Consider the following 27,555-nt stretch of genomic DNA (forward strand, 5'->3'; position numbering starts at 1 on the left):
TCCTACCTTGAGAGACATGTAGATTTTCCATGGTTTCGTTACGCCTCAGCGTGAAGCTGTAAACGGACTGTATGGTACAAATGTCCCATTGTTGATATCCTGTCCTTTGCCTTGGTAGCGCCATCTGCTAATATATGACGCCGTCGTTCCGACGCCGCCGTTACTCGTAGCATATACCCCGACGAGTGTGCCTGAGAATTTGTCAGTAAGAAAAGCTTGACGCAGTTCAAAGTATGTAGTAGCCCCCATAAACTGCTTTGGGAGCATGTTCTGCGAATGGACCACTCATTTAGCATAGGATGCCACCCTTACCTGTAAATTCACCATCTCCGCCGCTCAAAATCGTTGCAGGTGCTATTCCCATGAGTTCGTTATCCAAAGGCTTCTTGGATGACGCCGCGGAGAGAGCATAGTGAGTCTCATTGACGGCATCGATCTGTAACCGTATTGGTGCATCTAGCCAACTCTCTGGCAACATCTTGATGGCAGTCGGCAAGGTTCCGTTGAAGTTACCGGCCAGGGTGGGCACGTTGGTGACACGGAATCGTAGATGGGGAGCTAACTCCGCCTTGCCCTTTGATTCGGAACGGCTCGCAGGCAAGAGCACAATGCCTAGGTCAAGATGCTGCGTTTGTGTGAGAAAAGCCGTCACGCCAACCTCCTCTTCTTGTACTTTTGGCTCAAACAAAACGACGTCGACGCTAAAGCTAAACAAGGTGTCTGTCTGCACACGCATGATGAGGCTCAGTTCTTCTATAGCTGTGCTAGATGTAAGATTTGACTTTGACGGATGTAGCCGAAGCGTATTAGGATGTCCCCGAGGGGAGACTGCGAATGCATCTTTTGGTGGAAATCGCCAATGTAGAAAATGTGGTGGGATCGCAGATCCTGGAGGGAAGTCTATGATATCTGGATCTTCAATAAACGGTCCACTTCCTGGTAATGTTCTCGTCTGCGGAGGCAGCGACCAGCCGCTCATCTGACCACGCACTGGTTGCAGAACAGGCCACTCGCCCTTACCCCACGTCACAGGGAATAAGACAGTCTCACGACCCATTGGATAATTTTCCCATGCAGGTCCAGATCTTGTGGCAAGGGCGCTACCCCACCAATTCCCAGACGGATCTTGAAAGAGGTCTGCGTGGCCAACGGTCTGGAAATACTCGGTAGTGTTGGTATTCGTAAGGATAGGATTTCCCGCGTAGCCTTCGTACGGACCCCAGATATTCTTGGACCGGGCGATGGCTTCGTGGTGTCCCAGCTCTGTTCCGCCTTCTGCAATCATAAGATAATAATATCCGTCTTTCTTGTACATTCGCGGCCCCTCTGGAATGTATTCAGTGAAGCCTTTCCATATAATGGTTGCAGGTCCTAGAGCACCCGTCTCAAGGTCAATGGTTTGCTGATGGATGCCAGAGAACTGCATGTATGTCGTCCCGTCATCGTCCCAGAACAGGTTCGGATCGATGTCAATCAGCGGAAATACTAGCGGATCGCTCCATGCACTGTCATCGTATGGATCAGTAGTCGTGAAGACGAACCCTGTGACAACGAACGGTGTCTCTGGCGTGTATGATACTATTGCGTAGAATTTGCCGTTGTGATACCGGATGGTCGTTGCCCAGAGGCCCCCATTTTGGACTGTTGTATTTCCAATCTGTGGCACTTGGGATGGCCGAGAGAAGACGTGACTAGAGAGTCGCCAGTTGACCAAGTCTTTGCTGGTGTATATGGGCATTCCTGGAAAGGTGAGAAACGATGATGTCGCACAGAAGAAGGAGTTGTGATCCTCAGCCACGAAGATGCAACTTGGGTCTGAGTGCCATCCCGGCAGCATGGGATTCGTGTATGTCGAGTTTCTGCTGATCGACGATGCCATGGCTGGCAGAATCAAAATTGCGCCCAGGACTACCTCTAGCAGATACATCTTGAGGACAAATCGACACGGAGAGAAAGCACCTTGTTGACGGCAAGCTATTGTTTAAATCCTACAGTTGTGGAATTCCCGCCGGAGAAATTCCCCATCCATCAAGGTATTATGCCCGGTGGAGAGTGGAGTCAGGGCTGCTGCGCCAAAGCCTTCTAGGTTTGGGCCCAAACCTAGGGCCCGAGGCCCATCGTGGGGATGCCTAGTTTTGCATTAATCCAAGGGTTGGCAGCTATAAACTGCTGAATCATCTTAGTATAAGTTAACGGTTGTTTACATCCGTTCTGGTTTCGATATTGAATCATGACACGATCGAACCCTAGGATTCAGGAAACTTAGAGAAATGTCATCGTATATGAACATTACATCTTGTAATACTGTACTTATTAAAATACAATACGATCATATTTGTGAAAGGATTCACGGGTTGAGCCTAAAACTGGGCTCTCTGATGGGATCGTGGTTATGATATACAACGCAGGTCCGGGGAAGAGTGCGACTCTCCAATCAGAGTATAGGCGCATAAATTAGAAAAGTAAGGAGCTTTTTACGTTGCTGTTCCAGCGAAGGAAGGCTCTACTGCAACGGAGTCTATACTAATCTGAGGTCTGTTCTTCATTTGATACATGATATCAAGAGTATCATTACTAGAGCCATGGAGGTATACTGTTGGGAACGAAGGACCAGATCTGAGAAAAAGATCGAGAAAAAGATTACAAGAATCTCTAAACTAGAGAAGAGAAGAGCAAAACAGAAGCAAACAGTAGAAGACTAAATACCACGGGCGTCAAACACAAACTCAAATGATCTGTACATGGAGGGTACTATCTCAAGTTTTCAGACAGCGAGGTCTCAGCCATCGCGTCTGACCATTCATATTCCGTTTTGAAAGATTCGTATATGTCGTTATATTTCCATTCGGATGATAATGGTCTACACAAAGAGGCTGTGAAAAATATGGGAGACCTACGGAAAGTCGGGATCGACGTGGACAGGCGTAAGAGAGACGCGAGCGATGAGATTTAAAAGTGGCGCGTGGGTTATAGATCGTGGTCTTGATAAGGATGTTGGTGATGACAGTCAACACCCAGGTCCTTACAGGCGCCCGCCGCTTTGCGAGTATAGGCGTGAAGTTCCAATCTATAGGCGCATTTAATCCATCATAGGTGTTGATATCCTACCACTATTCGAATCCACAGCACATTAGGATACGTATCCCTGAGCCTAGGTCTATGAAGAAAACATCTATTATTGGCGATATGGATAAATTTATCTATTGAATCATTATACTTTTCTTTTTTCTGATGATTTCTGACCTTTAGTGGTTGGGAAAATCATATTCAAAAAGCATCTAGCTTTCTAGGGGTGTACGGAGACTTTCGGTAATCCGTCTTTTCTCATCCACCTCCATCAGTTATGTCCTCTCCCCGAAGGACGCGCGCCCCAATCGCCTGTCAGCGTTGCAAGCGGCGCAAGACCAAGGTAGAGTAATCGCTCGCTGCGAACCAAAGCTACCGCACTACTAACAACCTTGGAACTAGTGCAATGGTGGGCTCCCCGTCTGTTCGGCATGTGAGCGATCAGGATCGCGTAAGTCTTTAAACAAGCAAGACAAGACAAAACCACTGACAGCAGCTCAGACTGCGCATGGCCGAGTAGTAGCCCGGCCAATATGGCCTATCCGGCCGAGCGCTCGCATCTGCTGCAGCACACCAGCCGACTGGAGCGACAGGTTGCCGAGCTGCAGGCTCGCCTCAAAGCTAGTGAAAGCAGCAGTTCCCATGACCCCGTGACATCCCACCATGGGGAATTGTCGTCGGATGTCGTTCTCTTAAGTCTGAATGCCGCAGCCGAGCCATCCTTTGTCGGCGCAACATCGGGTCTGTCGCTGTCACGGCTTGTCGAGGGGATCTTAGCCGAGTCGCGGCCGACAGATCACCCCGCGCCCGAGGATGCGGCCTGGGGAGCTGGCACGGCCGCTGGACCGTTGGTCGATGCAGAGGAAATGCTGCTCGACACATTCTTCAACAGGGTGCATCCTCGCTATCCCTTTCTGGCGCAGAGGTCCTTCCAGCAGCCAGAAGATGACCAGGACGCCTCGTACCTCTTCCAGCGGGACATGGTCTGCGCCATCGGCGCGAGGCTCGTCCAGCTGCATCCTGAGCTTTATCGATCAGCGAGCCCAGAGGTATGTCGTCCACAAGGGCTAACGACCAAGCGGTGGATGATTAACCCCCAAATCAGGTATATTTTTCGCGCGCCATGCTCCAGGTCGACAAGGCCTTGGCCCAGCAGAGCCTGCAGCGTGTCCAGGCCCTGCTCCTGATTGCGACCTATCTCTTACGAACGCCCACCAACCTGTCGAGTATCGGGAGCTGGCACCTCATCGGGCTCGCCGTCCGTCACGCCGTTGAATTGGGCCTCCATCGCAACCTGCGAGGCGCTCGGGCGAGGCAACTCAGCGCAGAAGACATGGAGATCCGCCACCGCGTCTTTTGGAGCGCATATCTGCTAGACCGTGCTGTGTCTCTGACGCTAGGGCGGCCGTTCGCGCTGGCCGACCACGATATTGATGTACCAGTACGGCTCCTCCCCTTCTCGGTGTGATCCTGAGTGGATTCAGAGAGACTTTAATATACTCACGGTTTGTTAGATCCCCGACACAGAGGACTTTGTCTCTTTCACTCACATGTGCCGCCTACGTCACCTGGAAAGTCGTATTCACCGTGAGGTCTTCGACACCAACCTCCCCAGCGCGCATGACGACGAGACAATCGAGCGCTTCCGTCACGAGCTCGAAGCGTGGCGCCTCGGAGTGTGGGCTTCACTGGACAGCCAGACGGATGGACCCAACTACTCTCTCTACGACACGCGCGAATTTTTCGAGATCCAGTACAGCAAGGCGCTGCGCATGCTGCTGCAGCCGCGCATCACCGGTGACCGAGGCGACAGCTCTCAGACGGCCTTCTATCTCTCGCTCAGCGCGCGCGCCGCGGGAGATGTCTGTCAGTGCTACAAAACACTGCACCAGCGCCGCCGGCTCGGCTGGAACCTGCTGGCCCTTCACTCTATCTTTACGGCCGGCCTGACGCTGCTGTATTGCGCTTGGGCCCGGCGGGAGCAGGTGCCGGACCTGGCCGCGCTGGAGGACATCCGGGCGTGCTCGAATGTACTATTCGCCATCTCGGAGCAGTGGCCATCTACCCAGCGGTTCCGGGACGCGTTTGAAACGCTGGCACGCCGCATGATGGAGATCGTTTCCACCAGCCATCCTGCGGCATCTACTCAAGGTTTGTCGGCCGTGGAGATGGCCCCGAACGACGACAACTTTTGGTCCATCTTCGATGATCTAGTGGATGATGAGTTTATCCGCAACCAGTTTTGGTTTGACAACACATGCTAGTCTCTATCTACATTTTTGCCTTAAGCCTTTGCAGATGAAACTCTTGGAACACCCCCTCGCACGGGCAGCCTTTGCACACTCGCACAGTGCACCGCGACAGATTATACACAACACAGCACACGGTTGACGTGGGCCCGCCATACGGGCCGGAGGTCTGCTGCTGTTTTCCGTGGTCCTCGCGAACATGCTCACACAGGCTGTGCGGATAGCCTGCGTGGTCCTGCAACGCCGTCACAACGGCATACTCTGTCAGCGCTCCCCGAAGTGCCTGGTCTCTCAGTCCAGCCTCGAGCCGCTGGTCGCGATACCACGAGCTGCCGCCGCCATAGGTGTCTTCAATCGCCGTCTGTACCTGGAAGCCGAGGTTCTGGAAGTGGTTACTGTGCACCATGTAAGGCTTCTCCGATGACGAGGGCACACTTGCCCGAAAAATGGTCTGCGGCGTCACCTCGAGACACATGCCAAGATTGTCGGCGGACGAAAGCATCATATTGCATGACACATGACGCGGTGTGCGGGCGATGCACTTGAGCCCGGCTGAATAGGTCGACTGCTCGAGGAAGAGCCGTCGCAGCGCTCCGCAGGGGGGCACTGGCGTGCGCAGATCGGGAGCCTGGTCGATCCCACTCTGCAACGAATTGGCCGTCAGCCCCAGCCCAGCCGCGTTGCAGCCGGACCGGCCCAGCTGGCCCGCCTCGGTGACAAGGAACATGGCCGGGATTGCCTCAGACGGGTCTGGGTGAATCTCCAGGTAGATTATGGCATCCTCAGTGACGAGACGATGTGCCATATCCCAGTTCTGTGCTGTGAGGACCGCTCCGTCCGCCGTTGCGGGGGCGAGGATGATGGCCGATGTGCACTCGTCCGAGGGCGCATCTTCGCTTAATTTAACGTGTGAAAGGTCGTACCGCGCATTCAGCATGACGATGTCCTCCACGTCCACGGCCGCCCCGGCCGCGACGCCGCGCATTTCATCCCATCCAGACGGCCAGTACTGTTGCAGGCCTGGAATGTAGCACTCGCGGATGATGCGAGAAACCGAGGCCCTGCTCTGACTTTAGTGTTTGTCTCGAATATATTCTCATTATGGTTCTTCCTACCGTGGCCCTAGTTTTCCTGGCTGTTTATAGTACTTGACGTTACGTTGGATCTTCTCTCTGGCTTGCTCGCCGTGGGAGAAGCCCCGGTCGTAGGGTAGTCCTTGGACGACCACATGTTGGTAGAAAGGAGATGCTGCCATAATGGATCCTGCGAACCGTACGGGGGTGGCTGTTTTAATTCAGCTGGGCGTGTCAGTCGTCTTATAACCCATTTTAATTTCAATTTCATCGGCATTCAGCCGACAGATGGCTCCTGTCGTGGTCAGTTAGGGTTGATTATCGGCACCGCCGATGTCCCGGATGGCTCCCGATAGATCGGCAGTACCGAGACCCAACCACCGCGCTGATAACCGTTCACGAAGAAGAATTCCCCAGCCAAGGTCGATGTGATGCGGGGTTCTCAGAAATGATTGTCCAGTGTCTGGAACCGAGGCCAAGTATTTAATGCTATAAGGTACCCCGGACAGACCCATTTTCTCCCACCGCAAGACCCAGGCGACTTGACATCCTATCTGTTCACGGGTCTTTGATCAAACAATGGGCGAGATTGAAGTTGAAGAATCGGCAACTCCGGCCGTGGAGAAGAGCAAGGCGCAGCAGGGATATGATGATGCTGCAGACATGCTGGGTGGCGACCTAGTGCTGGAGTACAGCCAACATGAGGCGTCCGTCGTCCGCTGGAAGCTCGATATGACGCTGGTTCCGATGGTGAGTACTAGCCACGGTGAATTCCCCGGCACTTAGACTCAAAGTAAGTAGATGTTTGTCAGTTACCTACTCTCCTTCATTGATAAGGCGATCCTGTCGACAGCTGCGGTCTACGGAATGGAAACCGACCTGGTAAGACCCTACCACCCGTGAATGCTAGTCTAAGTCTAACTGACTATTTAGAATCTGCAAGGCCAACAATACAGCTGGACCAATTCCATCTTCTACTTTGGGTATGTTTTTCTCCATAGCGGTAGGACTCTACTAAAACAAAGCTAGCTTCTTGGTCTGGCAATATCCCAATTCCATCTTCATGCAACGTCTGCCCCTTGGCCGCTGGATCGGGTCCATGGTCTTCTTCTGGGGTCTGAGCGTGACGGCCTCGGCAGGCTCGACCAACTTCGCGACGCTGGCAACTAGTCGGTTCTTCTTGGGCATCTTCGAGGCGTCGAACAACCCTGTGTTCACCCTGTTGGTTACCCAATACTATACCCGGAAGGAGCACGCCTTGCGAGCCTGTCTGTGGTGGGCCGGGGGGCCCGTCGCGGCATTTATCGGAGACGGCGTCGCTAATGGTGTGGGCCATCTGAATGGCTCGCTGGGCCAATGGCAGTATCTTTTCCTCATCTTTGGCCCCATCACCATGCTCTGGGGGATCTTCCTCTTCTTTGTCATGCCCAGCTCACCCATGACAGCATGGTTCTTGACACCACGGGAGAGGAAGATTGCTGTTATGCGGGTAAGTATCCTATTTGAAATTGAAAAGCATGTCCGCTGACCTGCTCAGGTCCTGCAAAACCATGTCGGCCTACACAACCGGCAGTATAAGCTTTATCAGGTTAAGGAGTGCTTCTGTGACCCCCAGGTGTGGATGCTCTTCGCCATCGTGTTTCTGCAATGCATCCCCGGAGGCGGATTAACCGCGGTAAGAAGATGAAGATCTCCTCGTTATGAAAGCCAACGCTGACGCCCTCCCTTAGTTCAACAAAATTATCTTAACAGGCCTGGGTTACTCGAGCGTTGAGTCGACTGTGGTCGCCATGCCTGAACATGCTATTCAGCTCGTCTCGATCCTTCTTGCGTAAGCGGTTTCCCATATCTTCCTTACACTGTATTTCCTAACAAATCAGTGGGGTGATTTGCTCTTATTTCGGTCGAGGACGGTGCATCGCCATGATCTTGAGTAATATCTGTGTGCTAGTCGGCAGTGTCTTGCTCTACAGTATGTGACTGGCTCCTTTCCTACCTACCTTATTCCTCCTATACTGAATCAGTTCGCAGCTCTCCCCACAGAACGAAAACTCTCACGCCTCGGTGCGGTCTATTCGCTCCTCACGTGCACAGTCTCATATATCATGTGCATGTCGATGATCTCGTCCAATATTGCCGGATTCACCAAGAAGATGACGGTGAGCGTAAGTTCGCCAGCCCCTATCTAGATGGAGATGATAGTGATAGTTGCAGGTCTTTATATTTATCGGCTATTGCATTGGCCAGATCATCACCCCACAGTTCTTCATCTCCTCCGAAGCTCCCACATACCCCACAGGGTTCCGGGCGTATTTCGTCACGTCGGCAATGATGATTGCGGTACAGGCGGCGTTGATGTGAGTCCACGAAGCCTTCTCTTCTTTATACTCATAAACTGACAAAGTCAAGGATATATCTCATGAACGAGAACCACCGCCGAGACAAGCGCAGTACAGGAGCAACGGTTGCCGATGATGGCGACCAACACTGCATTTCAGAGTCCGATCTAATGGATTTGACGGACCGGGAGCAGCCAAACTTCCGATATACGTGGTGATCTGAGCGGTGGAAATACAATTCAAGAGGCAATCAAGGCGATTCGATCTAGCACTGACAAATATCGAGCCATTCTTTTTGCTCGTACATTCCAAGCTCGGGTCGGTTTTCTGATTGGGGCTTAAGTTATATGGGACACCCTACGCCAAAATAACCGGCGCCTTGGTGGTAATACCTATATTCTTGTTGACCCCGTTGTGTAACAATGGCACTAATATGGCATTAAAATGCGATCTGTAGCGCATCAGCCTGACTCATATCATCCCAATTTTAGATTGCGGATCTCAATTGAATCCATTTTCCTTTTTATTCTTAGTATCAGCTACGCAAGGAACCGAGAGTATAGTTCGGATAAACCTTCCGCCGATTATCGATAAGTCCTTGTAGCGTTCCAGGTTCAAGTGCTTTCCTTCAGTTCTCCCCCAACTGGTTAAGCATACCAAAAACAACACACCACCATGCCAGGCTCCCTGGCCGAGTACCTCGCCAAGAACTACCTCACTGCCGATCCAGGCACAGAACGACCCAAAAAGAAACGCAAGAAGACCAAAGCCGTTGACACCGCAGACTCGGGACTCATCATCACCGACGACGACCCAACGGACCTGCGATCCTCAGCCGCAAACACAGGACTCGACGATGAGGACCGCCCATCCGTGGACACAACACACAAGAGCGCTGAGTTCCGACGCGCCAAGAAATCCGGCTGGAAAACCATCGGGGTGTCAGGCGCAGGCAATGAACAAGAGGCCGCAGACGCGATCTTAGCATCTGCAGCGGCGGAGCAGGCGGCACAGCGTGCAGAGGGCGACGATGACGATGCGCCGATGATAGAAGGGGAGGAGGGAGACCAGGGCCTGCGCATGGAATCCGGGGCGCTCGCAGGACTGCAGACAGCCAAGCAGACAGCGGCCATGGTGAAGGCGCAGGAGCGACGGAAACGAGCCGAGGCAGCTCAGTTCCAAGACCCCGGAGCTTCCGACGCAATGGCCCAGGAAACAATCTATCGTGACGCCTCTGGACGCATCATCAACGTGGCAATGAAGCGGGCCGAAGCGCGGCGCGCTGAAGAAGAAAAACGCGAGAAAGAAGAGCGCGCCCGCGAGGCGCTGATGGGCGATGTGCAACGACAACAACGCGAGGCGCGCAAGCAGGAACTACAAGATGTGCGAAGCATGCCCGTGGCACGGACGATTGAAGACGACACGATGAACGATGAACTCAAGGCGCGGCAGCGGTGGAACGATCCCGCTGCGCAGTTCCTGACAAACCTCCCTGAGCCCGGGGCCAGCGTTACTGGGAAACCGTTGTACAAGGGCGCGTTCCAGCCCAATCGCTACGGTATTCGCCCGGGCCACCGGTGGGATGGAGTGGATCGAGCCAATGGATTTGAGAAGGAGTGGTTTGCGTCGAGAAATAAGAAGGAGAGGATGGAGGCGCTGGAGTACCAGTGGCAGATGGATGAGTAAATTGCTTTCGCTGTTAAATACCCATGACTATCATAGAATATCATTTTGGATATCAGTTGTTTACATCACTCGCTGTCCTCCTGAGCCTCCAAGGTCTTCCATCCCCCAAATACCGGCTCATCATCACGATCCCTCCACCCCCAAGCAACGCAGTAATGCCGAGCCAGCAACCGCCACTCCTCCATCTCATCCAGCATCTCTAACCCGGCCACACGCTCTTTCTCCTCCTCGTCCACCCATCGCTCCCAAATAAAATCAATATCTGCAGCGGCCTGTCCGCTCGCGAGTCCCTGTTCCCGGAACCGGGCCCGCTGTGCCTCGAGCGAGGCATACCGATGCAGAGTCTGAAGGTGGATTCCACGCGCTGCGAGATTGGAGACCATTGTGCGGCCAAAGGGGTCGTTTGGTCGGATTGGTTCGTAGAAGATTAGCCCGAGGGGGGTGGTGGGTGGTTGTGCGGCATGGTTGGAAATGAGTTTCGTGAAGAAGGCAACGACATTGTCGGCTTCAGTTGGTGATAGGTAGATCAGACAGCATTCGGAGATCAGGAGGGTTGGTAGCCCGGTTTCCACGCCAGGAAGTAATGTTTCTGGAGATGGTGTGTCCGGGGAGAGGACGCGCAGGTCGAGAGGATGGAGGTGATACGCGGGCGAGTGAAGGGCATCCGCGGATTCCGAGACCGTCACCTTATTCTCGGAGGCATTGATGCCTAGCACTTGTTGCAGCAGCGGTGATGAGCGAATAGCACGGACCTTAGCCGCTGTGTTGACGGGGAAATCGATCTCGTGGTAGACAAAGTCTGGGGCCGAACGCGACGAGAGCAGGCGAAAGATCCGTGTATCAGAACCAGCACCCAGCGAGATGATCTGTTTCATCTGGTTGTCCGCGCTGTACGGGCCGAGGAAGCGAGCGACGAGCTGGTCGATCGCGGTAGCGCGAACATAGGTTCCTGGGGCGCCCCGTCAGCCGTGCATTTGTGCTACAAATCGAATCACCAACCTCGATTGATAATTGGAAGCCGCCTGGTCGCCGATTCGGACGGTGTCAATGCCTCTACGTACGCGTCGTCCAAGTACCCCAGCTCGACGGCGCTCAGCCGGGAGACGCTGGCGTCATTATCCGTGCCCTGGACCACACAGTCTTTTCCTTGAGGGCGCGATGGGCCATCATCGGGTCGGGACCGGCGGCCACCTCGTCGGAGAGTGTTAAGGTTGGGGATCTGGGGGGCGGCCATGAAAGGAGGAAGAAGAGGAAGAAAGAGGTGAAAGTGGGAGATCGAGCAGGTGGGGCATCATCGATAACGTTGCTCTCGTTATCTAATCTCTAGTCTATCTATACATACACAAAATTGTTGCGACACAGCGGACAAGTGCTCTGGTTGCTGCTCTTGAACCACCGGAACAGACACACCGAGTGAAAGGTGTTCTTGCATGTCGCGCACCGCTTGTTGGGCGTCTGCATGTCTGTCGAGATGACCGAGTAGCAGATCGCGCACTCGCTCTGGCCCTTGAGCGCTCCTTGCACGTTGCGCCGGAAGGCCAGCAGCCCATCAACGAGATTGCCGTTGGCGAACATTATCACGCCTTGGATTGTGAGCAGCCAGCTCTTCCACTTCTTCTCATCCACCAGCACCCGGCTCCGGCCGACGACCACCGCCGGCTGAAGCGGGTACGCGGGAGGCAGCGAGATCGAGATGGCGACATCCGGAGACTCCTCGTCCACGGTCACACTAGCAATGATCTCAGCAGTTCTGGGTGAAACCTTCACAGACAAGGCGCGTTCTTCATCCTGGTCCTGCGTCGAAACCCATTCGGTTACGCTCTGCAGAGCATCCATGACGACAAGAGGGGAGATCTAAAAAAGGATCGTCAGCCCGGACGAATTGACACGAAGACCTTGGTTTACTCACGTATTTCTCAGTCCAGACTTCCACGGGACCCTTAACCCGTTTCTTGGTGTCAATCCACCAGGTCTTTGTCATGTTCGCCAAATGCCGCAGACACAAGTAGTACAGATGCACCAGAAGCCACTGCGTTTCTTTCTCGGCGCTCTCGGACTCATCTGGCTCAAAAGACCGCACATCAAGCTTGGAAGCATCGACGATCTTGCCATGTGACTTTTGAAGGAAGGCGAACGTGAACTCCAGCAAGGGAATCAGTATCTCGTTCTCTTTGATGTTGGATGCGTAGTACTCTTGGACGGGGAGGGACTTTTATTTCCACGTTAGCGAGATACCCAAAAAAGAATAACTTAAAGCTTACCGCATTGGTAAAGTGGTCAAAGACCACCTTCCAGCTCAGAAGATATGACCTCATGCTGGTCCACATCTTGTCATCACCATAGGACAACGACACCGCCTGCATTGTCGGGGGTTCAAGAAGCAACGATAGAAGCTCGTCGGGCAGGCTGACTGCCGTCTTCGACAAAGCTACATCGAACGAGACCTGCTCCTGCGTCTGCGGGATGTACCGGTGGAGGATCGTGTAGGCTGTTCGCTGGACTGCTCGACTGTGCGCAGTCAGAAGCTGGAAGATCTCGCTGACATCCTCCAGCTTCTCAATCGGGATTGTGTTGATCAAACGACGCAGTCTATCAACAGCCACGTCACGAGGTTGATGGAACGTAGTGGTTGAGTCTTTATGCAATTAGTGACTGGTTTACCAGTGATAACGGGTGGTGACCTTACCAAACTTGTCAATTGTAGAAGCCAAATCATTGAAAAGCCCAGCTTTCCGCTCGGACCAAGCATCCTGAACATCATCATTACTGTCACTTTCGGCAATGGACTTCAAACGCAAGAAGAGTCCGAATGACGCCACCAGCAACGGCAATGCATCTTCACCACCACTGGTCTCTCTCCAGGTAGCACTGAGAACCTCCATGCTCTCCTCCCAATGTGATCCGTAAATCTCGCCGAGACATGGGAGAACAAATGCCAGTGTCTTGATGATTTCGGCTCGTATCCCGAGAGATTTAATATCAGACTGGAGGCATTGCAGCAGATGCTTGGTAAGGAAAACCAATCTCTGGTTTGGAATGGTCGAAGCGACGTTTTCTTCCCCTGCAAACAATGTATTGAGAAGGACTAGTTTTCGCAGACCTGGAAGTTGTTAGTAAAGTACAGAGAATAGCAAATAACGACTTACCATCTGAGCGCTCCTCCTGAGGCTTGAGTCCAGTTGAATCAGCAACCAATTCATTGCATATCCGATTCCCAACGGGGTTAGACAGAATAGAACTCCGCAAGACGGCAAATCTAGCTGTTGAGCGGATGGCATTGGCTGTCCGCGCCTCCCTGCAGATTTTGGCAACCTCGTCCGATGATTTTGAAGCATGCACTGAATCGACACTGTTCATAATCTTCACATAGGCCTCTCCAACCCTGTAATTTATGGGAGTGGTGCCATCGAGTGCTTCCAATTTGGACTCCCAGAACAAAGTAAACAAAGAAGAGATAGACATATCTTGTAAAGACTTCAATGGCTCTTGGGCATGGATCCAGGTAGCGATAACCTTTCGGCCATCAAGAACAGTGTCCATATACTCTTCTCGTTGGTCGGCTAGCTCGAGACCTGTAATGCCGTTGCAGTTTTCGATGCTCAGATCGTCATCCATGAGCTGGATGGCCAACGGAAGAAAATAGAACAATGTCTCAAGGGCTTCCTTGTCCAATTGATTTACAATATCAAACGAGGACAGAGCTCTAATCGTGAAAGTGGCTAGGCGGAATGCTGCGGAGCAACGAGCTGAATCTCGGGGAATAGATAGCCATAACGCCCTGAATGAATCCGATAGCTCACGTTGGATGAGCTGCACAGTGCCACCCAACGGGCTTGTGATGGCCGTCGAGGGTCGAGGGGGGATTTGGAGAAACGGACTCAATGCATCCTCCCATGAGCTGCGAGACGGAAGGATGTCTGTGATACTTGTGGACGTCTCCGGTTTCGAGCTATGAGCCACTTCTTCTGCGATGGCAATGAGAGAGTGGATACTAAACTTATTAGCTATATTTCAGCACGGATTGGGTGGGATCACTCACGATAATGACTCTTCGCTGACTTGGCTAAACTCGTGATGAAGGATTTCAATGTTAGACTTGGCGCTGGTACCACCAATGGAAGATTCCTTGAAGGTCCTCATTAAAGATTCTGCAAGATTAGCCACTTCCTCTGAGGGAGACTCTGTGAGGTACAGAAGCTTCCCTGCCAACTTTGATCCATGAGATCCACTTTGGAACGCCTTCACTGCTGACGGTGTAGTCTTTCCGATTTGAGAAAGCCCGTGCAACGCGTCAAACACTCTGTCCTCCGAAGATAAGGAGTCAATGATCGACAGAAAGATGCGATCCAGCAATTCGCCACGAGAGGAGTGGTTTTGAAGGACAGCCGTGATAATTGGCCAATGGGGTTGGCTTCCTTTGCAGGCATTATCCAGAGCCCGCATCACGAGGGAAGCGAGCTTGTCTCTGTCTCCGACTTCATTGAAATCGAGGGTTGAGAGCAGGTTCTGAAGAACGCTTGCATTCGACTGCTCAGGCTCCAGCTCCATGGTCCGCTCGACAATGTTCTCAAAGCTAGACGCAAATCCATCCCACTCCCGACATAGCAGGATTGTTGCAATCAAGCGGTCCGCGGATGGCGAGTTCAGAAGCCCCGGCGCATCTGTTTGGACGAAGCTCAGAAGCTCCTGTGAGCGCTGTGCAATTTGGGGCATATGCCGCACGCATTCCTCCACCACAGCCGCAGCTCCATACGGCTTCCCGTTGCGAGATCGAAGAACTTGCAAGCATTCATGAAGTAGGGATAAGCCTGTTTTGTCGAAGACTCCCAGAACAAATTCTTCATCCTTGTCTGGAACCCAAGAGACCAGCGCAGCTTCTAAGGAAAACAAGCGCTTTGATTGATCGCAAATCGAATTTTGTGATGTCCGAAAATCTTTTGACTGCTCAGGGGATGATAACTTCACTGCTTGCAGCAAATCGTCTGACAATTTTGTCCACAATGAGTGGATCTCTTGATCCTGTCTTTGTGAAGCTGCACTGGCGAGATAAGTGACGCAAATATCTTCAGCGGCTTGTGGCGGCAGCAACCATTGAGCAGTTTCAGGCCGCACGTAATTTTCCACCAGAGGAGACATTCTCTTTTGGATAAATTCGGATCTTTGATCCTGAGGCAGTAGACTTGCGAGCCACGTCCCGACGTGGACGTAGGATTTCCACCCAATAGCAAGATTCTGGCGTGGTTCTTCTCGAGAACAGAGGCCTTCTTGAAAAGCTTCCGCCAGGACAACGGCACTTGAGGCATTGATTTCCTCATTGGCAGATGTCTTGTCAGCTCCTGCAAGAACTTGAGATGGCACAATTCGCAATAAATTATCGAGGTTTGACCAAAAGAGCCCGGGACCGCCTTGAGACCCCTTTTGAATGTACTGGCGTAGCCTTTTCGAGGAGGATGACTTTCCAGTATAATCCTCAGTCCAGACTTGGGGGCGTGATGATGTCAATAGCAGGAGAGATTCAGACAGCTCGGAAGCAGATCCAATCTGTGGGATAGATAACGATTTCCCAATTACAGACGTGCTGAGGACGTTCCAATCAAGCCATGCTGGTTCTCGGGAAACCGCAGATCGCAGGAGAATATATATTGATCGACGAACATATGGATCGTCATTATGGCAGAAAGCCCACAGCGACTTACTCCCCAGGAGATTCTCGATGGTGGCCATATCTTTCTGCAGGTCGACGTCTGCTGAATTCCCTATTTGCCCTCACTTGTCAGGATTTCGAAGTATCGAAAAGGAACGGATATCAACATACCCAGAATTCTGTTGAATAGCAGAGCTGCAGCTCCCACTACGCGTGCGTATTTTGCTTCAGCATCATCACGCTTGACAGTTCTCTCGTCGCTCAATGTTAAGGAAGTCTGATGAAGGATGACATCATCTACAAAGTCCAGGATCGAACTTTGGTAGATATTCCATACATTGTTCCTTTTCTCCTCCGTAGAGAAGACTTTGCTGAACGACTCTAGGGCAGACCGATGGACCGGTCGGTCATTGTCGTAGAGTCCGGCGAGCCATGCGCCCACCACCTTGGGGAGGTAAGGCACGATGCGCTTGCCCACGAGGGAAGCAATTGAGCCCTGTAGGAGATGTGCCAACTGTCTAACTCTGCGAGAGAGGTCGATTGAAGCTCGCGGGTATATTTTCACCTGATAAATGTGTTAGTCTACCCTGTTCTGGTGTAGATCGGATCAGATATACATACCCATGCGTCCAATAGCCCGTCATCGAGAGTTCCATTCCGGCCCTCAATGGCGAGAATATAGTCCTTGAGCTCCTCCAAAGCTTTCGTCCGTGTGATCTCATCTTTCTTCTGCAGGTTCTTGAATGCGATCACCAGTTGCTGTTCGGCAATGCGTGAGAGATCTGGTGGCTCCGCGATGTATGTGAGAGCCGATGGCTCGCGACCTTGGCTGGAGAAGCCACCGAATCCACCAAAGGCGCTGGCAGCAGCGCGACTGCTGGAGGCCTGGGATTTGAACTTTTTGCTCATGTGGGGTAGTTATGCGAGACCTGAAAGAAGAAGCACAGGCGAGAAGGAGAGAGTGTGTGTGGCCTGCACTCTGTCCTTATCGAAGGTCAATCGGCAGTCGTTCCTTCCTTTTGGAAAAGTGTCGAGGAACATTGGTCGCACCTTCCACAACTTGCACACACTCGTCGGACACCCGATAAGGAAGTCACGTGGGCTGGTGTCATTGCTGTCCCAAAGGGGAAAGGTCGCGTTTCCTTCTCTTTCGCTCTTGTCTTCTTTCCTGTTCTTCTTCTGCTGTTCTCCCGGGGTCGAGAGGCTGTGGTCCAGTCACGATGAAGTTCTTCATTGAGTATCGCTTCTGCCCTGCGGCTTCTGTCGCCATCTGGCTAACTCCCACCTTCTCTGCAGCGACCTCCCCGTGCTCTTCCCGTATCCTCGCATCTATCCCGAGCAGTATGCCTACATGTGCGATCTCAAGAAGACCCTCGACGCAGGGGGTCACTGTGTGCTGGAGATGCCTTCGGGCACAGGAAAGACCGTCTCGCTGCTGTCGCTGATTGTCGCCTACCAGCAACACTACCCAGAACACCGCAAGCTCATCTACTGCTCCCGAACCATGTCCGAGATTGAAAAGGCCCTGGCGGAGTTGAAGGCGTTGATGAAGCATCGAGAAAAGGAGCTAGGATATACAGAGGAGTTTCGCGCGCTGGGGCTGACGAGTCGCAAAAATCTGTGTCTCCACCCATCTGTGAAGAGAGAGAAGAGCGGCACTGTGGTTGACGCAAGGTGTCGCAGCTTGACAGCCGGCTTTGTCAAGGAGAAGAAGGAGCGCGGAGAAGACGTCGAGCTGTGTGTGTACCACGAGGTGAGGATCACGACTTTACGACCTTTGGGCAGCCTTCTAACGAGATGTAGAATCTTGACTTGCTCGAGCCGCATAACCTGATCCCTCCTGGAGTCTTCACACTCGATGGACTGATCCGATACGGAGAAGAACATAAACAATGTCCCTATTTCTCTGCTCGGCGCATGGTGAGACAACCCTTGGAACGATGCAGATTCTGATCCTAACTCTTTGGATCTAGATGCCCTGGTGCAATATTATCATCTACTCATACCATTACCTCCTCGATCCTAAAATCGCCGAACGAGTATCTCGAGAGCTCTCCAAGGACTGTATAGTGGTCTTTGACGAGGCGCACAATATTGACAATGTCTGCATTGAATCGCTCAGTATCGATCTCAGCGAGGACGCCCTTCGCAAAGCTACCAGGGGCGCAACCAATCTGGAACGCAAGATCGAAGAAATGAAGAGCACGGATGCAGAGAAGCTGCAGAACGAATATTCAAAGCTTGTGGAGGGCCTGCAGCAGGCAGAACAAGCACGGGAGGAAGATCAATTCATCTCGAACCCGGTATTGCCAGATGACTTGTTGAAGGAAGCGGTGCCAGGAAACATTCGCCGAGCTGAACACTTCGTTGCCTTCCTGAAACGATTTATCGAATATCTGAAGACTCGAATGAAAGTGACTCACACCATATCTGAGACGCCGCCGTCCTTCCTCACGCATCTGAAAGACTTGACTTACATCGAGCGAAAACCCTTAAGGTTCTGTGCTGAGCGCCTTACCTCGCTAGTCCGCACTCTGGAACTTGTCAATATTGAAGACTACCAGCCTCTGCAAGAGGTAGCGACATTTGCGACTCTTGTCGCAACCTACGACAAGGGATTCGTTCTGATCTTGGAGCCGTACGAGTCGGAAGCAGCCACCGTTCCCAATCCGATATTACACTTTACATGCTTGGATGCTGCTATCGCCATTAAGCCAGTGTTCGACCGTTTCAGCTCGGTTATCATCACTTCCGGTACCTTGTCGCCTCTCGAAATGTATCCCAAGATGCTAGGGTTCACTGCTGTCATGCAAGAGTCATATAGTATGACGCTGGCACGACGCTCTTTCTTGCCCATGATTGTCACTCGCGGCTCAGACCAAGCTCAAGTCTCATCTTCCTTTGGAATTCGCAATGATCCCGGTGTTGTGCGCAATTACGGGACCCTCGTCACAGAATTCGCACGCATCACTCCAGACGGCATCGTGGTTTTCTTCCCGTCTTATCTCTACATGGAATCAATCATCAGCATGTGGCAAGGAATGGGCATCTTGGATCAAATCTGGAACTACAAGTTGATTCTCGTCGAAACCCCCGACGCGCAGGAATCATCGCTCGCCTTGGAGACGTACCGTACAGCTTGCTGTAATGGCCGGGGTGCGATCCTGCTTTGTGTCGCACGAGGCAAGGTGTCTGAGGGTATCGATTTCGATCATCACTATGGCCGCGCAGTGTTGTGCATCGGTGTCCCCTTTCAGTACACGGAGTCCCGCATCTTGAAAGCCCGCCTCGAGTTCCTGCGCGAGAACTATCACATTCGGGAAAATGACTTCCTATCCTTCGACGCAATCCGACATGCCGCCCAATGTCTGGGTCGCGTGCTACGCGGCAAGGACGACTACGGAGTCATGGTGTTGGCAGATCGTCGATTCGAGCGCAAGCGTCCCCAGCTCCCCAAGTGGATCAACCAAGCAATGCTGGATAGCGAAACCAACCTCAGCACAGATATGGCCGTGGCCAATGCCAAGAACTTCCTTCGCACTATGGCGCAGCCTTTCAAGGCAAAGGATCAGGAGGGCATTTCCACGTGGAACTTAGCTGACATCGAGCGCCACGAGGCGAAGCGAAGGTCAGAGGAGGAGCGGATTATGAGAGAAGAGCTCGCGAATGGACACACCATGGATGGGGTGGTCACCACCACGCAGAGGATTATCGAGGACGACGAGTTCGATGATGACATCGAAGCCGATATGATGATGCTGGATGCTCCGTGAGCATGAAATTTTCTCCTTTTTTTTCAGTTGCTCGGGTACATATAGGCGCATTTGTGGTATGGAAATAAGGGCGTTGGTCTATTTCCCTCAACACGAGACAACAGCTAGCATGGATGGCGTTTTCTCTGATAATATAGGGCATTCATTTGTGGACAACTTTGTTTTATCACTTTCATCCACTTTTGACTACGAAACTAAGTCTAACCAGCTCTAAAAGTTAAACATATTTTCAAAGTTGTATTTATTGACTTGTATGATATGCTAGTACGAAAACAGGCACTTTTTTGGTTTCCGCTAGACAAAACAACAACTCCAAATCATCGACACGTGAGACAATGATAACAAGAGGAATTCAAAAAACAAAATAGTGCAAAATTAAAAGAAGAATGTACACGGAATACAACTGAGACTCCCACCCAGACAGCGAGATTATGCAACTGGAGCAAGGATGTCGAAAGAGCCAGTTCCAACGGTACCGGACCGGCCAACAACAATTCTGCTGCTAGGACTCTTGAGGTTATCGATGTCTCTCTCGAGCACAGCATCTCTCAAGGCGCCGACGGTGGTTTCAAAACTGGCTCTCGCAAAGGGGGACGCAGAATCCTTGACCAGGCCGTTACGGCTGAATGCGCGGAATCCACCGGACTGGGTCATCACGTCACCGATCAGGTTCAGATGGCGATTATCCACGCTGATACTGTGGCCCTTGAAAACGGCGTCCATTTCGCGGACGATTGTGGCACGCGCAGCTTCGACACCGTACAGGTTGAGCATGTCATGGATGGAGTTGGTGTAGATTGAGTGCGGCTTGATGATGTCCTGGTAGGCGCGCATGGCGAGCAGGTTGACGCCCTCGGTGACAACAGTGGCAGGCTCCTTCTTGATCTCGTCTGCTTCGACGTAGACGCAGTTTCCAAGGCGGGGAATAGATTGGATCACGGCTTCGTGGACGGCCTTTTCGACGATGGGAAGGAGAAGGAGCTTCGGGGTCGAGACATCGTACTGCAGCTGAACGATGCACGACGCGCCTGTCCTGTGGTCGAACTTGAACTTGGTGACCTCTTCAAACTTCTCCTTGACGTCGTTCTCACGCGCCTTGCTGTCCTGGGCACCCTCATCATCCGAGTCGGAGTCCGAGTCGGAATCGTCATCCATGTCCACGTCGCCAGTGGTCCGGACGAGGTGATCAGCATCGAAGTCATCCTCCACCTCGGGGGAGTTCTGACGTCTAATGATAGCCTCCTCGTCCTCGTCAGGCCCTTCGTAGGAAACCTGGTTGTCCCGGTTCTGGGCTCCGCGTGCTCGCTTGGCATCATCTTCATCGTCCTCGTTGTCATCATCAGCAGGCTCAATCTCACGATCCGGTCCTCTCGGTCCCTCGGAGATCGTGCCAATCGAAACACCAATTTCAGGCTGAGCGGTTGAGTGGCTCTTCATCGTCTTCTCGTCCTTCCGCTTCTTCAGCTCGTTACGAGTCAACTTGACCAACCGGGGGATGAACTTGGTCTGCAAGGCGTTCTGCACGTCCCTGACCTGAATGGCGTATTCCTTGGTGTATTCCTCGGCTGGGAAGAAGTTGACCTCGATATCATAAACCTTGGCTGTCGTGTGACCGATACCTGAAGCGATGCTTTCCCTAACCTGCACCTTGTCGACAACCTCGGCGACGCTGAGCTTGCTGATTGCCTTGGCAAACTTCTCTGAGTCTTCCCTGGAGATTTCATCGTTCAAAAGCAGCGTCATTTGCGGTGTCATGATCGAAGCACTGGCGGTCATAACAATTTCACGGAGTCGGGGGATACCAAGTGTCACGTTCTTTGCCGAGTGACCAGCCAAATGGAAAGTGTTCAAGGTCATCTGCGTCGATGGCTCTCCGACGGACTGACCAGCCATGATTCCAACCGCCTCTCCAGGATCAATAATGGACTTCAGGTACTTCATGTTCATCAACTTATCGAAAGCCTTCTTGGTGATTTTGCCCTCGATATCCTTTTTCTTGTCCTTGATGAGCTGATCTGGGTTGTCATCGGTATACTATAAGGGATATTTGTTAGTTTGAATAACGCAGCGGAGAGAAAAACAAATCATACCTTCTTGAGTGCCTGAGCAAAATCTTCAGAGGTGCTGCCCAAGTTTCCTCCGGGGTGGTAGCGAGACAACACAGTGTCCATGGCATTGGGATCGTTAGACCGGCGAACAGCCTTCATTGCATCCTTGTGCCAGGCCGTAACCTCCTCCTTTGCCAGGCTTTGGAAATGGTCTGATTGGACTTGTTGCGAAATTGAGCGGTAGTTTGCGGCAAGGAAATCGAAATCTCTGAGATGAACCTGCTTGGTGATATCAAGACCGTCTTCACCGTACAAGAATTGGACAATGGAGCCATCCGAAGCTTCGCGAACGGATGAGTCGTATTCGGCCTTCAATCCTTCCATACCCTTGATCAAGCAGCGCTGCAGGTATCCAGATCTCGACGTCTTGACTGCAGTATCAATCAGACCCTCACGGCCGGCCATGGCGTGGAAGTAGTATTCCTGGGGCTTGATGCCAGTCAAGAAACGACCACAGACATAGCCACCAGCCATAGGATGTGTCTCAAAGGCTTTGAATGACGGCAACGTTTTACCGCTAATCATGGTGGGTACCCGACGACCTTCCAAAACTTGCTGGCCGAGGTTGCAGGAAATCAGGTTGGCGTTGACACCTGAACCCTTAGCTCCGGAAATTGTCATCGATTGCATCTGGTTCCAAGGGAAAGATTTGGCGAGACCGCCTGGCAGGCAGGCTCGGGTAATCTCCGAAGACAGTTGGCCGTTTCGAGCGTTCGAGACGCTATCCAAGCCGCTTTGCTTGTCATCGTCACGGAGGACCTCTTCCAAGCGGCGTTTGAGCTCAGCATCCTCATCTGTCACAGTGGTCTGGTCCAAAGTCACGTATTTCAAAGCAGCCTCACGACCCATCTTCTCAGCCGTGCTCAGAAGCTCCTTGCGAGCCTGATCGCCCTCCTTGGTCAATCGGAGATCATCAATGCCACAAGTGAATGCTCGCATATTCAAGAACCGGGTTAGAAGGCGTCCCAGGATACTCATCAGCTTTCCGGCAACTGTGTGTCCGTAGATCTCATGGATAGCATCAATAAGACCACCGGCGCTCGGACCAAGTTGCTTCTTATCGAGGATACCACATAGGAATTCTCCATCGTCGAAGATAACATTTCCTTCTTCACTGCCCTCGCCCCATCGTTCACCAGGAGTTGAAGACTTGCTCTTCAGCGTAAGACCTGCCCGCTCTGGAGGCTTGATGTTTTTGAGGATTGTCGTGATAATCTGCTTGCCAGTCCAGAGATATTTCGGTTTTTGGAACGCAGGCTCCACGAGCTGGATCCGATCAGTGACTATGTGGGAGTTCTCTGGTCTCAAACAGTTATACAAAAGCTGATGGTAATCCTCTTCGTCGAAAAAGGAGTCTCGGCACGTTAACCATGTTCCCATCGAAATGTGATCCTGGATTAAACCTCTGAGTGGCTTGCCTGAGGTGGCAACGAGGTACTGATGATCTGCGTCCGCAAGCATCCTTGCTTCTGCCTGAGCAAGCTCGTTTTGAGGAAAGTGCATGTTCATCTCATCACCATCGAAATCCGCATTGTAGGTATTGCAGTTGGCGTAGTGCATGCGAATGGTCCTCTCGTTGGGAAGCACACGAGCTTTGTGACCCATGATGGATGGTTTGTGCAGAGTAGGCTGACGGTTCATCAAGACATAATCGCCAGTAGTAAGATGTCGGTAAACCTTCTTGTTGCGCGAGCCCTTCATCCGCCAGTTTGATGGCGCTAGAAGTTGGTTGGCAAGTGCTGTCCGTTCGTCCAAGCTCTTGAACTTGAGATTGATAACCTGGCCATTCTCGTTCTCGATAGCCGCTGCACCAGGGTATCTGTCCGGACCATTGATGACTGCTTCTTTCAACTCGAAGAAATTGTGGTTCGTCACAGGTTCCGGGAAGGTCAGTTTCTTGGCGAAGACAAGAGGCACACCGATCTCGTTGGTTTCAATGTTGGGATCTGGCGAAATAACACTTCGGGCAGCAAAGTTCACACGCTTGCCCATCATGTTCTTTCGGAACAATCCTTCCTTCTTCTCTAGAAGCTGTTTGATGCCATTGGGGAGCCCAGCGATGGCTGAACCAGTAACCGCAGTCCGCTCGCGATCAATCAGACCGTTTACCGTATCCTGTAGTTGAATCATTGCCTGAAGTAGATCACTGTAATTCCGCACCCTAGTGAGGGCCTTGTCGGCTTCGTTCTGCATTTCCTTGCTGATTTGATTGATGAGGTCGCAGTTCTTCAGGATATTGCTAAACGGGATGTTCTGCTGGGCCTCGGAGATCTCCCCAGGGCCCTGGGGAGCAGCCGGGCGATACTTGTTTGGCGGAACCAAGATATTCTTGATGAAGAACATGTCCGCCGTTACCGGAGTCGCCCCCTTTGGCGTGGGTCGAGAGCTGTACACAAGGTTCATAATCTCGGCTTCCTTCTGGAAAAGAAGCTTGATGGTACTGTAGACCTCCAAGCTGGGCATAAACTCTTGTCCAGCTTGCCCTTCATTTGAACCAGACTGCGCCACAACAGCGGCCCCGCGACGGATTTCCTCTTCGGCACCATGGGTCTCCGAGGTGATGCTGGCAGTATCTGAGACACCGTTTACCTGAGTACCATTTTGCTTTGACCCATGCTTCTTTTCTTGCTCGAGAAGGACCATGGCATTTGGAGCCTGGAAGCCGCCGGCCGCCATCGCAATCCTCTGCTTCTCGGTCAACTTTTTTCGGAAGATCTTACTGTAGCGGTCTTTTCGATAGGATGGAGAAATCCTGCAGGATATTGTTAGCTGACAAAAACCCTCACGGCACGGTAAGGGTTTGGAATATACCCGCTGCAGTTAGCGCATTTACGGGCGCCAACAATGTCTTTAAGGAAGGACTTGACGAGCTCTCGCCTGTGCTCGGCGGCAACCGGATTCTTGGCACCGGCCATGAGCCCGTCCAAGTTGCCCGCCTTTTTGGCTTCCTTAATGCGCCGAGTGACGAAGGCAGTTCGCTTATCCCTGATGTCTTCCTCATCTGGCTCTTCGTCGTCATTAGACTCGTCGTTGTCTTTTGATTTGATTCCCTTTGTTCCGATCTTGTCGATTGCGGCTAGATCATCGACGAGGCCATATTGCAAAAGGCGGAACTTGCAGGTGTACAAGTTAACCTGAGCGCGAGACATCTGCAGGCGGTGACAATACACACACTGTGCGCGGATAAGCCGGTAGATTTGGTCGAAGAAGGTGACATTGTAGACGGGTACTGGGAGCTCGATGTGTCCGGGATGGCCGGTACAAGACCATGAGTTCAGACGGCATGTAGAACATCTGATTGTCGCCAATCCTTCAGGTTAGAAATAGAAAGAAAATAAAGCAAAAGACAGTCACTCACACATGGTCTCCCCATGCACCGAGAGCCGGATCATAAAGACCACCGGGAACCGGGTTGTTGAACGAATCCAAGGTTGGGGTATTGTGAATTCTTTTCACCGACAGAGCTTTGATCTCCTGGTCCGAGAAAACACTGAAGTCAACGCCAGCAATGGTCGAAGAGACCGGGCGAGCGAAATTCGCCATTGTGACCAGCAGCTTCGGGCGCGACCCAAGACTTTCTGTAGAGCAGTCGAAGCGGGAAAGAGCGAAACTTTTTTGGAGAACTTTTTTCTGCCAGCTCCGACCGCCTCCCGGGGTCACCCACTCCGTCCCGGCTTTGCTTGCTCGATCCTCATCATAATCATCGACAGACGCCATGGCCGACGTGTCGGGCAATGCGCGAAAGCGGGCTCATCCCGAAGAGGATGACAGCAACTCACAAAAGAGATCCCGATCCAACCATGGGTCTCCCCTCCCAGCCCAAGGAGGCTCTGCCAGCGGCAAGGTAGACATCGAAAAGATGGTCGCCGCGGCGAGAGCAAAGGCTGAAGCCGTTCGCGCTCGTCTTCAATCTGCCCGTGGCGGCGCGACACCACCCGTTCCCCCGACAGAGGCAAGCCCCAGCCCCACGCCACCAGCTCCCAGTCCTGCAATGTCGAGATTGGAACAGATGAAGGCCAGAGTCGCAGCAGCAACGGGAAGAGCCAATGCAGCGCCTCCACAACGACCACCTGCCCCGGCGTCCTCCTACCAATCCCCGACCTTTGACGATGAGGGGCTCAACAAGGCCCGCGGTGGTCTGGATGTCGGTCTTCACCCAGCACTACTCGCTGATACTACGCCTGAGATCCGTGGCGGCAAGGGACGGCAACCAGGCAAAGGAAATCGGCGTACCGAATTACGCGACAACCGGGCGCGCCTCGATCTATCCGGTCCGTCGATAGAAGAAATCAGGAACAATCCTTATTTTGATCCTAGCCTTGGACCCAAGGCTACGGTGGCCAAGCCGCGACACGCGAAGCAGCTTGTTTTCAATCAAAAGGGCAAATACATACAGCAAGCTGCGGCTCTGCGCAGACAGGCGCAGTTAGAGGCCATGAAGAAGCGGATTGCAGAGAGAGCACGTCAGGCTGGGATCGATGAGGATTTGGACATCGAAAAAGCATTTGTTGTGCCTGCTCCGCCCGCTCTGGAATGGTGGGATGAAGGTCTGGTCAACGGAGATGAGTACGCTGCGATAGACGACTCCCAAAACCTCAAGGTCAATACTGCCGATTCCATCATCACACGCTACATTCAACACCCTGTCCTTATTGAGCCACCGCAGGACAAACACGTGCCCGTGGCGAAACCCATGTATCTCACACCCAAGGAGCAGGCCAAGATTCGTCGCCAGCGACGCATGGCGGACCTAAAAGAACAGCAAGCGAAGATCAGATTGGGTCTTGAACCGGCCCCACCACCAAAGGTCAAGAAATCCAACCTCATGCGAGTTTTGGGTGAAGAGGCCGTCAAAGATCCCACAGCCGTGGAGGCTCGTGTGAACAGGGAGATCGCGGACCGCCGCGACAAGCACGAGCAGATGAACGAGGAACGGAAATTGAGCAAGGAAGAGCGGCACGAGAAACTCGCGGCTCAGCAGGAGAAGGATGCCGCCCTGGGGATTTACGTGTCTGTTTACCGCATTGATAATCTTGCGAGCGGCCGAAATCGCTTCAAGATTAGCAGGAACGCCGAGCAGAATGCTCTGACGGGAATCTGTGTCATGCATCCCAAGTTCAACCTGCTGATTGTCGAGGGCGGCAGGCACTCAATCAAAAACTACCGCAAGCTGATGCTGAACCGCATCGACTGGACTGAAAACCCAGGTCCCGACGCCGTGAAAGAAGGAAACCGTGAAGCTCAGGCGGCATGGCTATCTACGGAAGATGAGAAAGGCGAACTAAAAGATTTCAGCCACAACAGCTGTACTCTTCTCTGGGAAGGGCAAGCCAAAGCCCGCGCCTTTAAAAGGTGGCTCGGTGCTAGGGTGTGTGAAACCGACTCGGCCGCGAAAGAAGCCCTATCTCGAGCCAAAATGGAGAACTTCTGGACATTGGCCAAGAGTGCCAAACCAAGCGAGTTCTGACCTGATGTAACTAGCTAGCTCATATATCCAAATGCACCTATGTACTTTATTTATCCTTGCTCCAGCAAACAAATAGCCTTGAAATCCATAACTTTTCTGCGAAGCCCAACACTACGCCAAAAAGAACACCATTCATGCAAAAATATCCAG

At 52.4% G+C, this 27,555-nt stretch overlaps 10 protein-coding genes across 10 annotated transcripts; 6 read left to right on the forward strand and 4 right to left on the reverse strand.

Moving 5' to 3' along the window:
- Positions 1–45: 45 nt before the first annotated feature.
- N7510_002818 (uncharacterized protein) lies at positions 46–1,927 on the reverse strand (the record flags this gene model as incomplete). The annotated part of the gene is made up of 2 exons (XM_056974745.1): positions 46–215; positions 307–1,927. The coding sequence occupies 2 exons, from the start codon at positions 1,925–1,927 to the stop codon at positions 46–48; spliced, it is 1,791 nt and encodes a 596-aa protein (XP_056834701.1).
- Positions 1,928–3,599: 1,672 nt separating this feature from the next.
- N7510_002819 (fungal specific transcription factor domain-containing protein) lies at positions 3,600–4,534 on the forward strand (the record flags this gene model as incomplete). Its single annotated transcript, XM_056974746.1, has 2 exons — positions 3,600–4,115; positions 4,172–4,534. 2 exons carry the CDS (start codon positions 3,600–3,602, stop codon positions 4,532–4,534), a joined length of 879 nt encoding a protein of 292 aa, XP_056834702.1.
- An 82-nt stretch (positions 4,535–4,616) lies between these two features.
- Positions 4,617–5,330, forward strand: N7510_002820 (fungal specific transcription factor domain-containing protein; the record flags this gene model as incomplete). Its single annotated transcript, XM_056974747.1, has 1 exon — positions 4,617–5,330. The coding sequence occupies one exon, from the start codon at positions 4,617–4,619 to the stop codon at positions 5,328–5,330; it is 714 nt and encodes a 237-aa protein (XP_056834703.1).
- Positions 5,331–5,337: 7 nt separating this feature from the next.
- Positions 5,338–6,570, reverse strand: N7510_002821 (Peptidase C45 acyl-coenzyme A:6-aminopenicillanic acid acyl-transferase; the record flags this gene model as incomplete). Its single annotated transcript, XM_056974748.1, has 2 exons — positions 5,338–6,376; positions 6,431–6,570. The coding sequence occupies 2 exons, from the start codon at positions 6,568–6,570 to the stop codon at positions 5,338–5,340; spliced, it is 1,179 nt and encodes a 392-aa protein (XP_056834704.1).
- A 397-nt stretch (positions 6,571–6,967) lies between these two features.
- On the forward strand, positions 6,968–8,945 carry N7510_002822 (Major facilitator superfamily domain general substrate transporter; the record flags this gene model as incomplete). Its single annotated transcript, XM_056974749.1, has 10 exons — positions 6,968–7,138; positions 7,190–7,270; positions 7,322–7,371; positions 7,418–7,877; positions 7,926–8,063; positions 8,119–8,219; positions 8,269–8,360; positions 8,420–8,553; positions 8,603–8,745; positions 8,798–8,945. The coding sequence occupies 10 exons, from the start codon at positions 6,968–6,970 to the stop codon at positions 8,943–8,945; spliced, it is 1,518 nt and encodes a 505-aa protein (XP_056834705.1).
- A 457-nt stretch (positions 8,946–9,402) lies between these two features.
- On the forward strand, positions 9,403–10,413 carry cwc26 (putative cell cycle control protein (Cwf26); the record flags this gene model as incomplete). Its single annotated transcript, XM_056974750.1, has 1 exon — positions 9,403–10,413. One exon carries the CDS (start codon positions 9,403–9,405, stop codon positions 10,411–10,413), a length of 1,011 nt encoding a protein of 336 aa, XP_056834706.1.
- Positions 10,414–10,478: 65 nt separating this feature from the next.
- On the reverse strand, positions 10,479–16,966 carry N7510_002824 (ubiquitin-protein ligase RKR1; the record flags this gene model as incomplete). The annotated part of the gene is made up of 10 exons (XM_056974751.1): positions 10,479–11,362; positions 11,413–11,632; positions 11,824–12,267; positions 12,323–12,622; positions 12,675–13,048; positions 13,100–13,513; positions 13,560–14,404; positions 14,453–16,169; positions 16,229–16,622; positions 16,679–16,966. The coding sequence occupies 10 exons, from the start codon at positions 16,964–16,966 to the stop codon at positions 10,479–10,481; spliced, it is 5,880 nt and encodes a 1,959-aa protein (XP_056834707.1).
- Positions 16,967–17,277: 311 nt separating this feature from the next.
- N7510_002825 (TFIIH/NER complex ATP-dependent 5'-3' DNA helicase subunit RAD3) lies at positions 17,278–19,830 on the forward strand (the record flags this gene model as incomplete). Its single annotated transcript, XM_056974752.1, has 4 exons — positions 17,278–17,294; positions 17,354–17,810; positions 17,861–17,977; positions 18,031–19,830. The coding sequence occupies 4 exons, from the start codon at positions 17,278–17,280 to the stop codon at positions 19,828–19,830; spliced, it is 2,391 nt and encodes a 796-aa protein (XP_056834708.1).
- A 429-nt stretch (positions 19,831–20,259) lies between these two features.
- Positions 20,260–25,655, reverse strand: N7510_002826 (DNA-directed RNA polymerase I core subunit RPA190; the record flags this gene model as incomplete). Its single annotated transcript, XM_056974753.1, has 4 exons — positions 20,260–21,864; positions 21,921–24,690; positions 24,750–25,232; positions 25,297–25,655. 4 exons carry the CDS (start codon positions 25,653–25,655, stop codon positions 20,260–20,262), a joined length of 5,217 nt encoding a protein of 1,738 aa, XP_056834709.1.
- Positions 25,654–27,405, forward strand: N7510_002827 (U4/U6-U5 snRNP complex subunit PRP3; the record flags this gene model as incomplete). The annotated part of the gene is made up of 1 exon (XM_056974754.1): positions 25,654–27,405. The coding sequence occupies one exon, from the start codon at positions 25,654–25,656 to the stop codon at positions 27,403–27,405; it is 1,752 nt and encodes a 583-aa protein (XP_056834710.1).
- Between the last annotated feature and the right edge of the window lie 150 nt (positions 27,406–27,555).

Source organism: Penicillium lagena, assembly GCF_028827675.1.
Source record: "Penicillium lagena strain IBT 129212 chromosome Unknown utg000002l_segment0_segment0, whole genome shotgun sequence".
NCBI classification, from domain to species: Eukaryota; Fungi; Ascomycota; class Eurotiomycetes; order Eurotiales; family Aspergillaceae; genus Penicillium; species Penicillium lagena.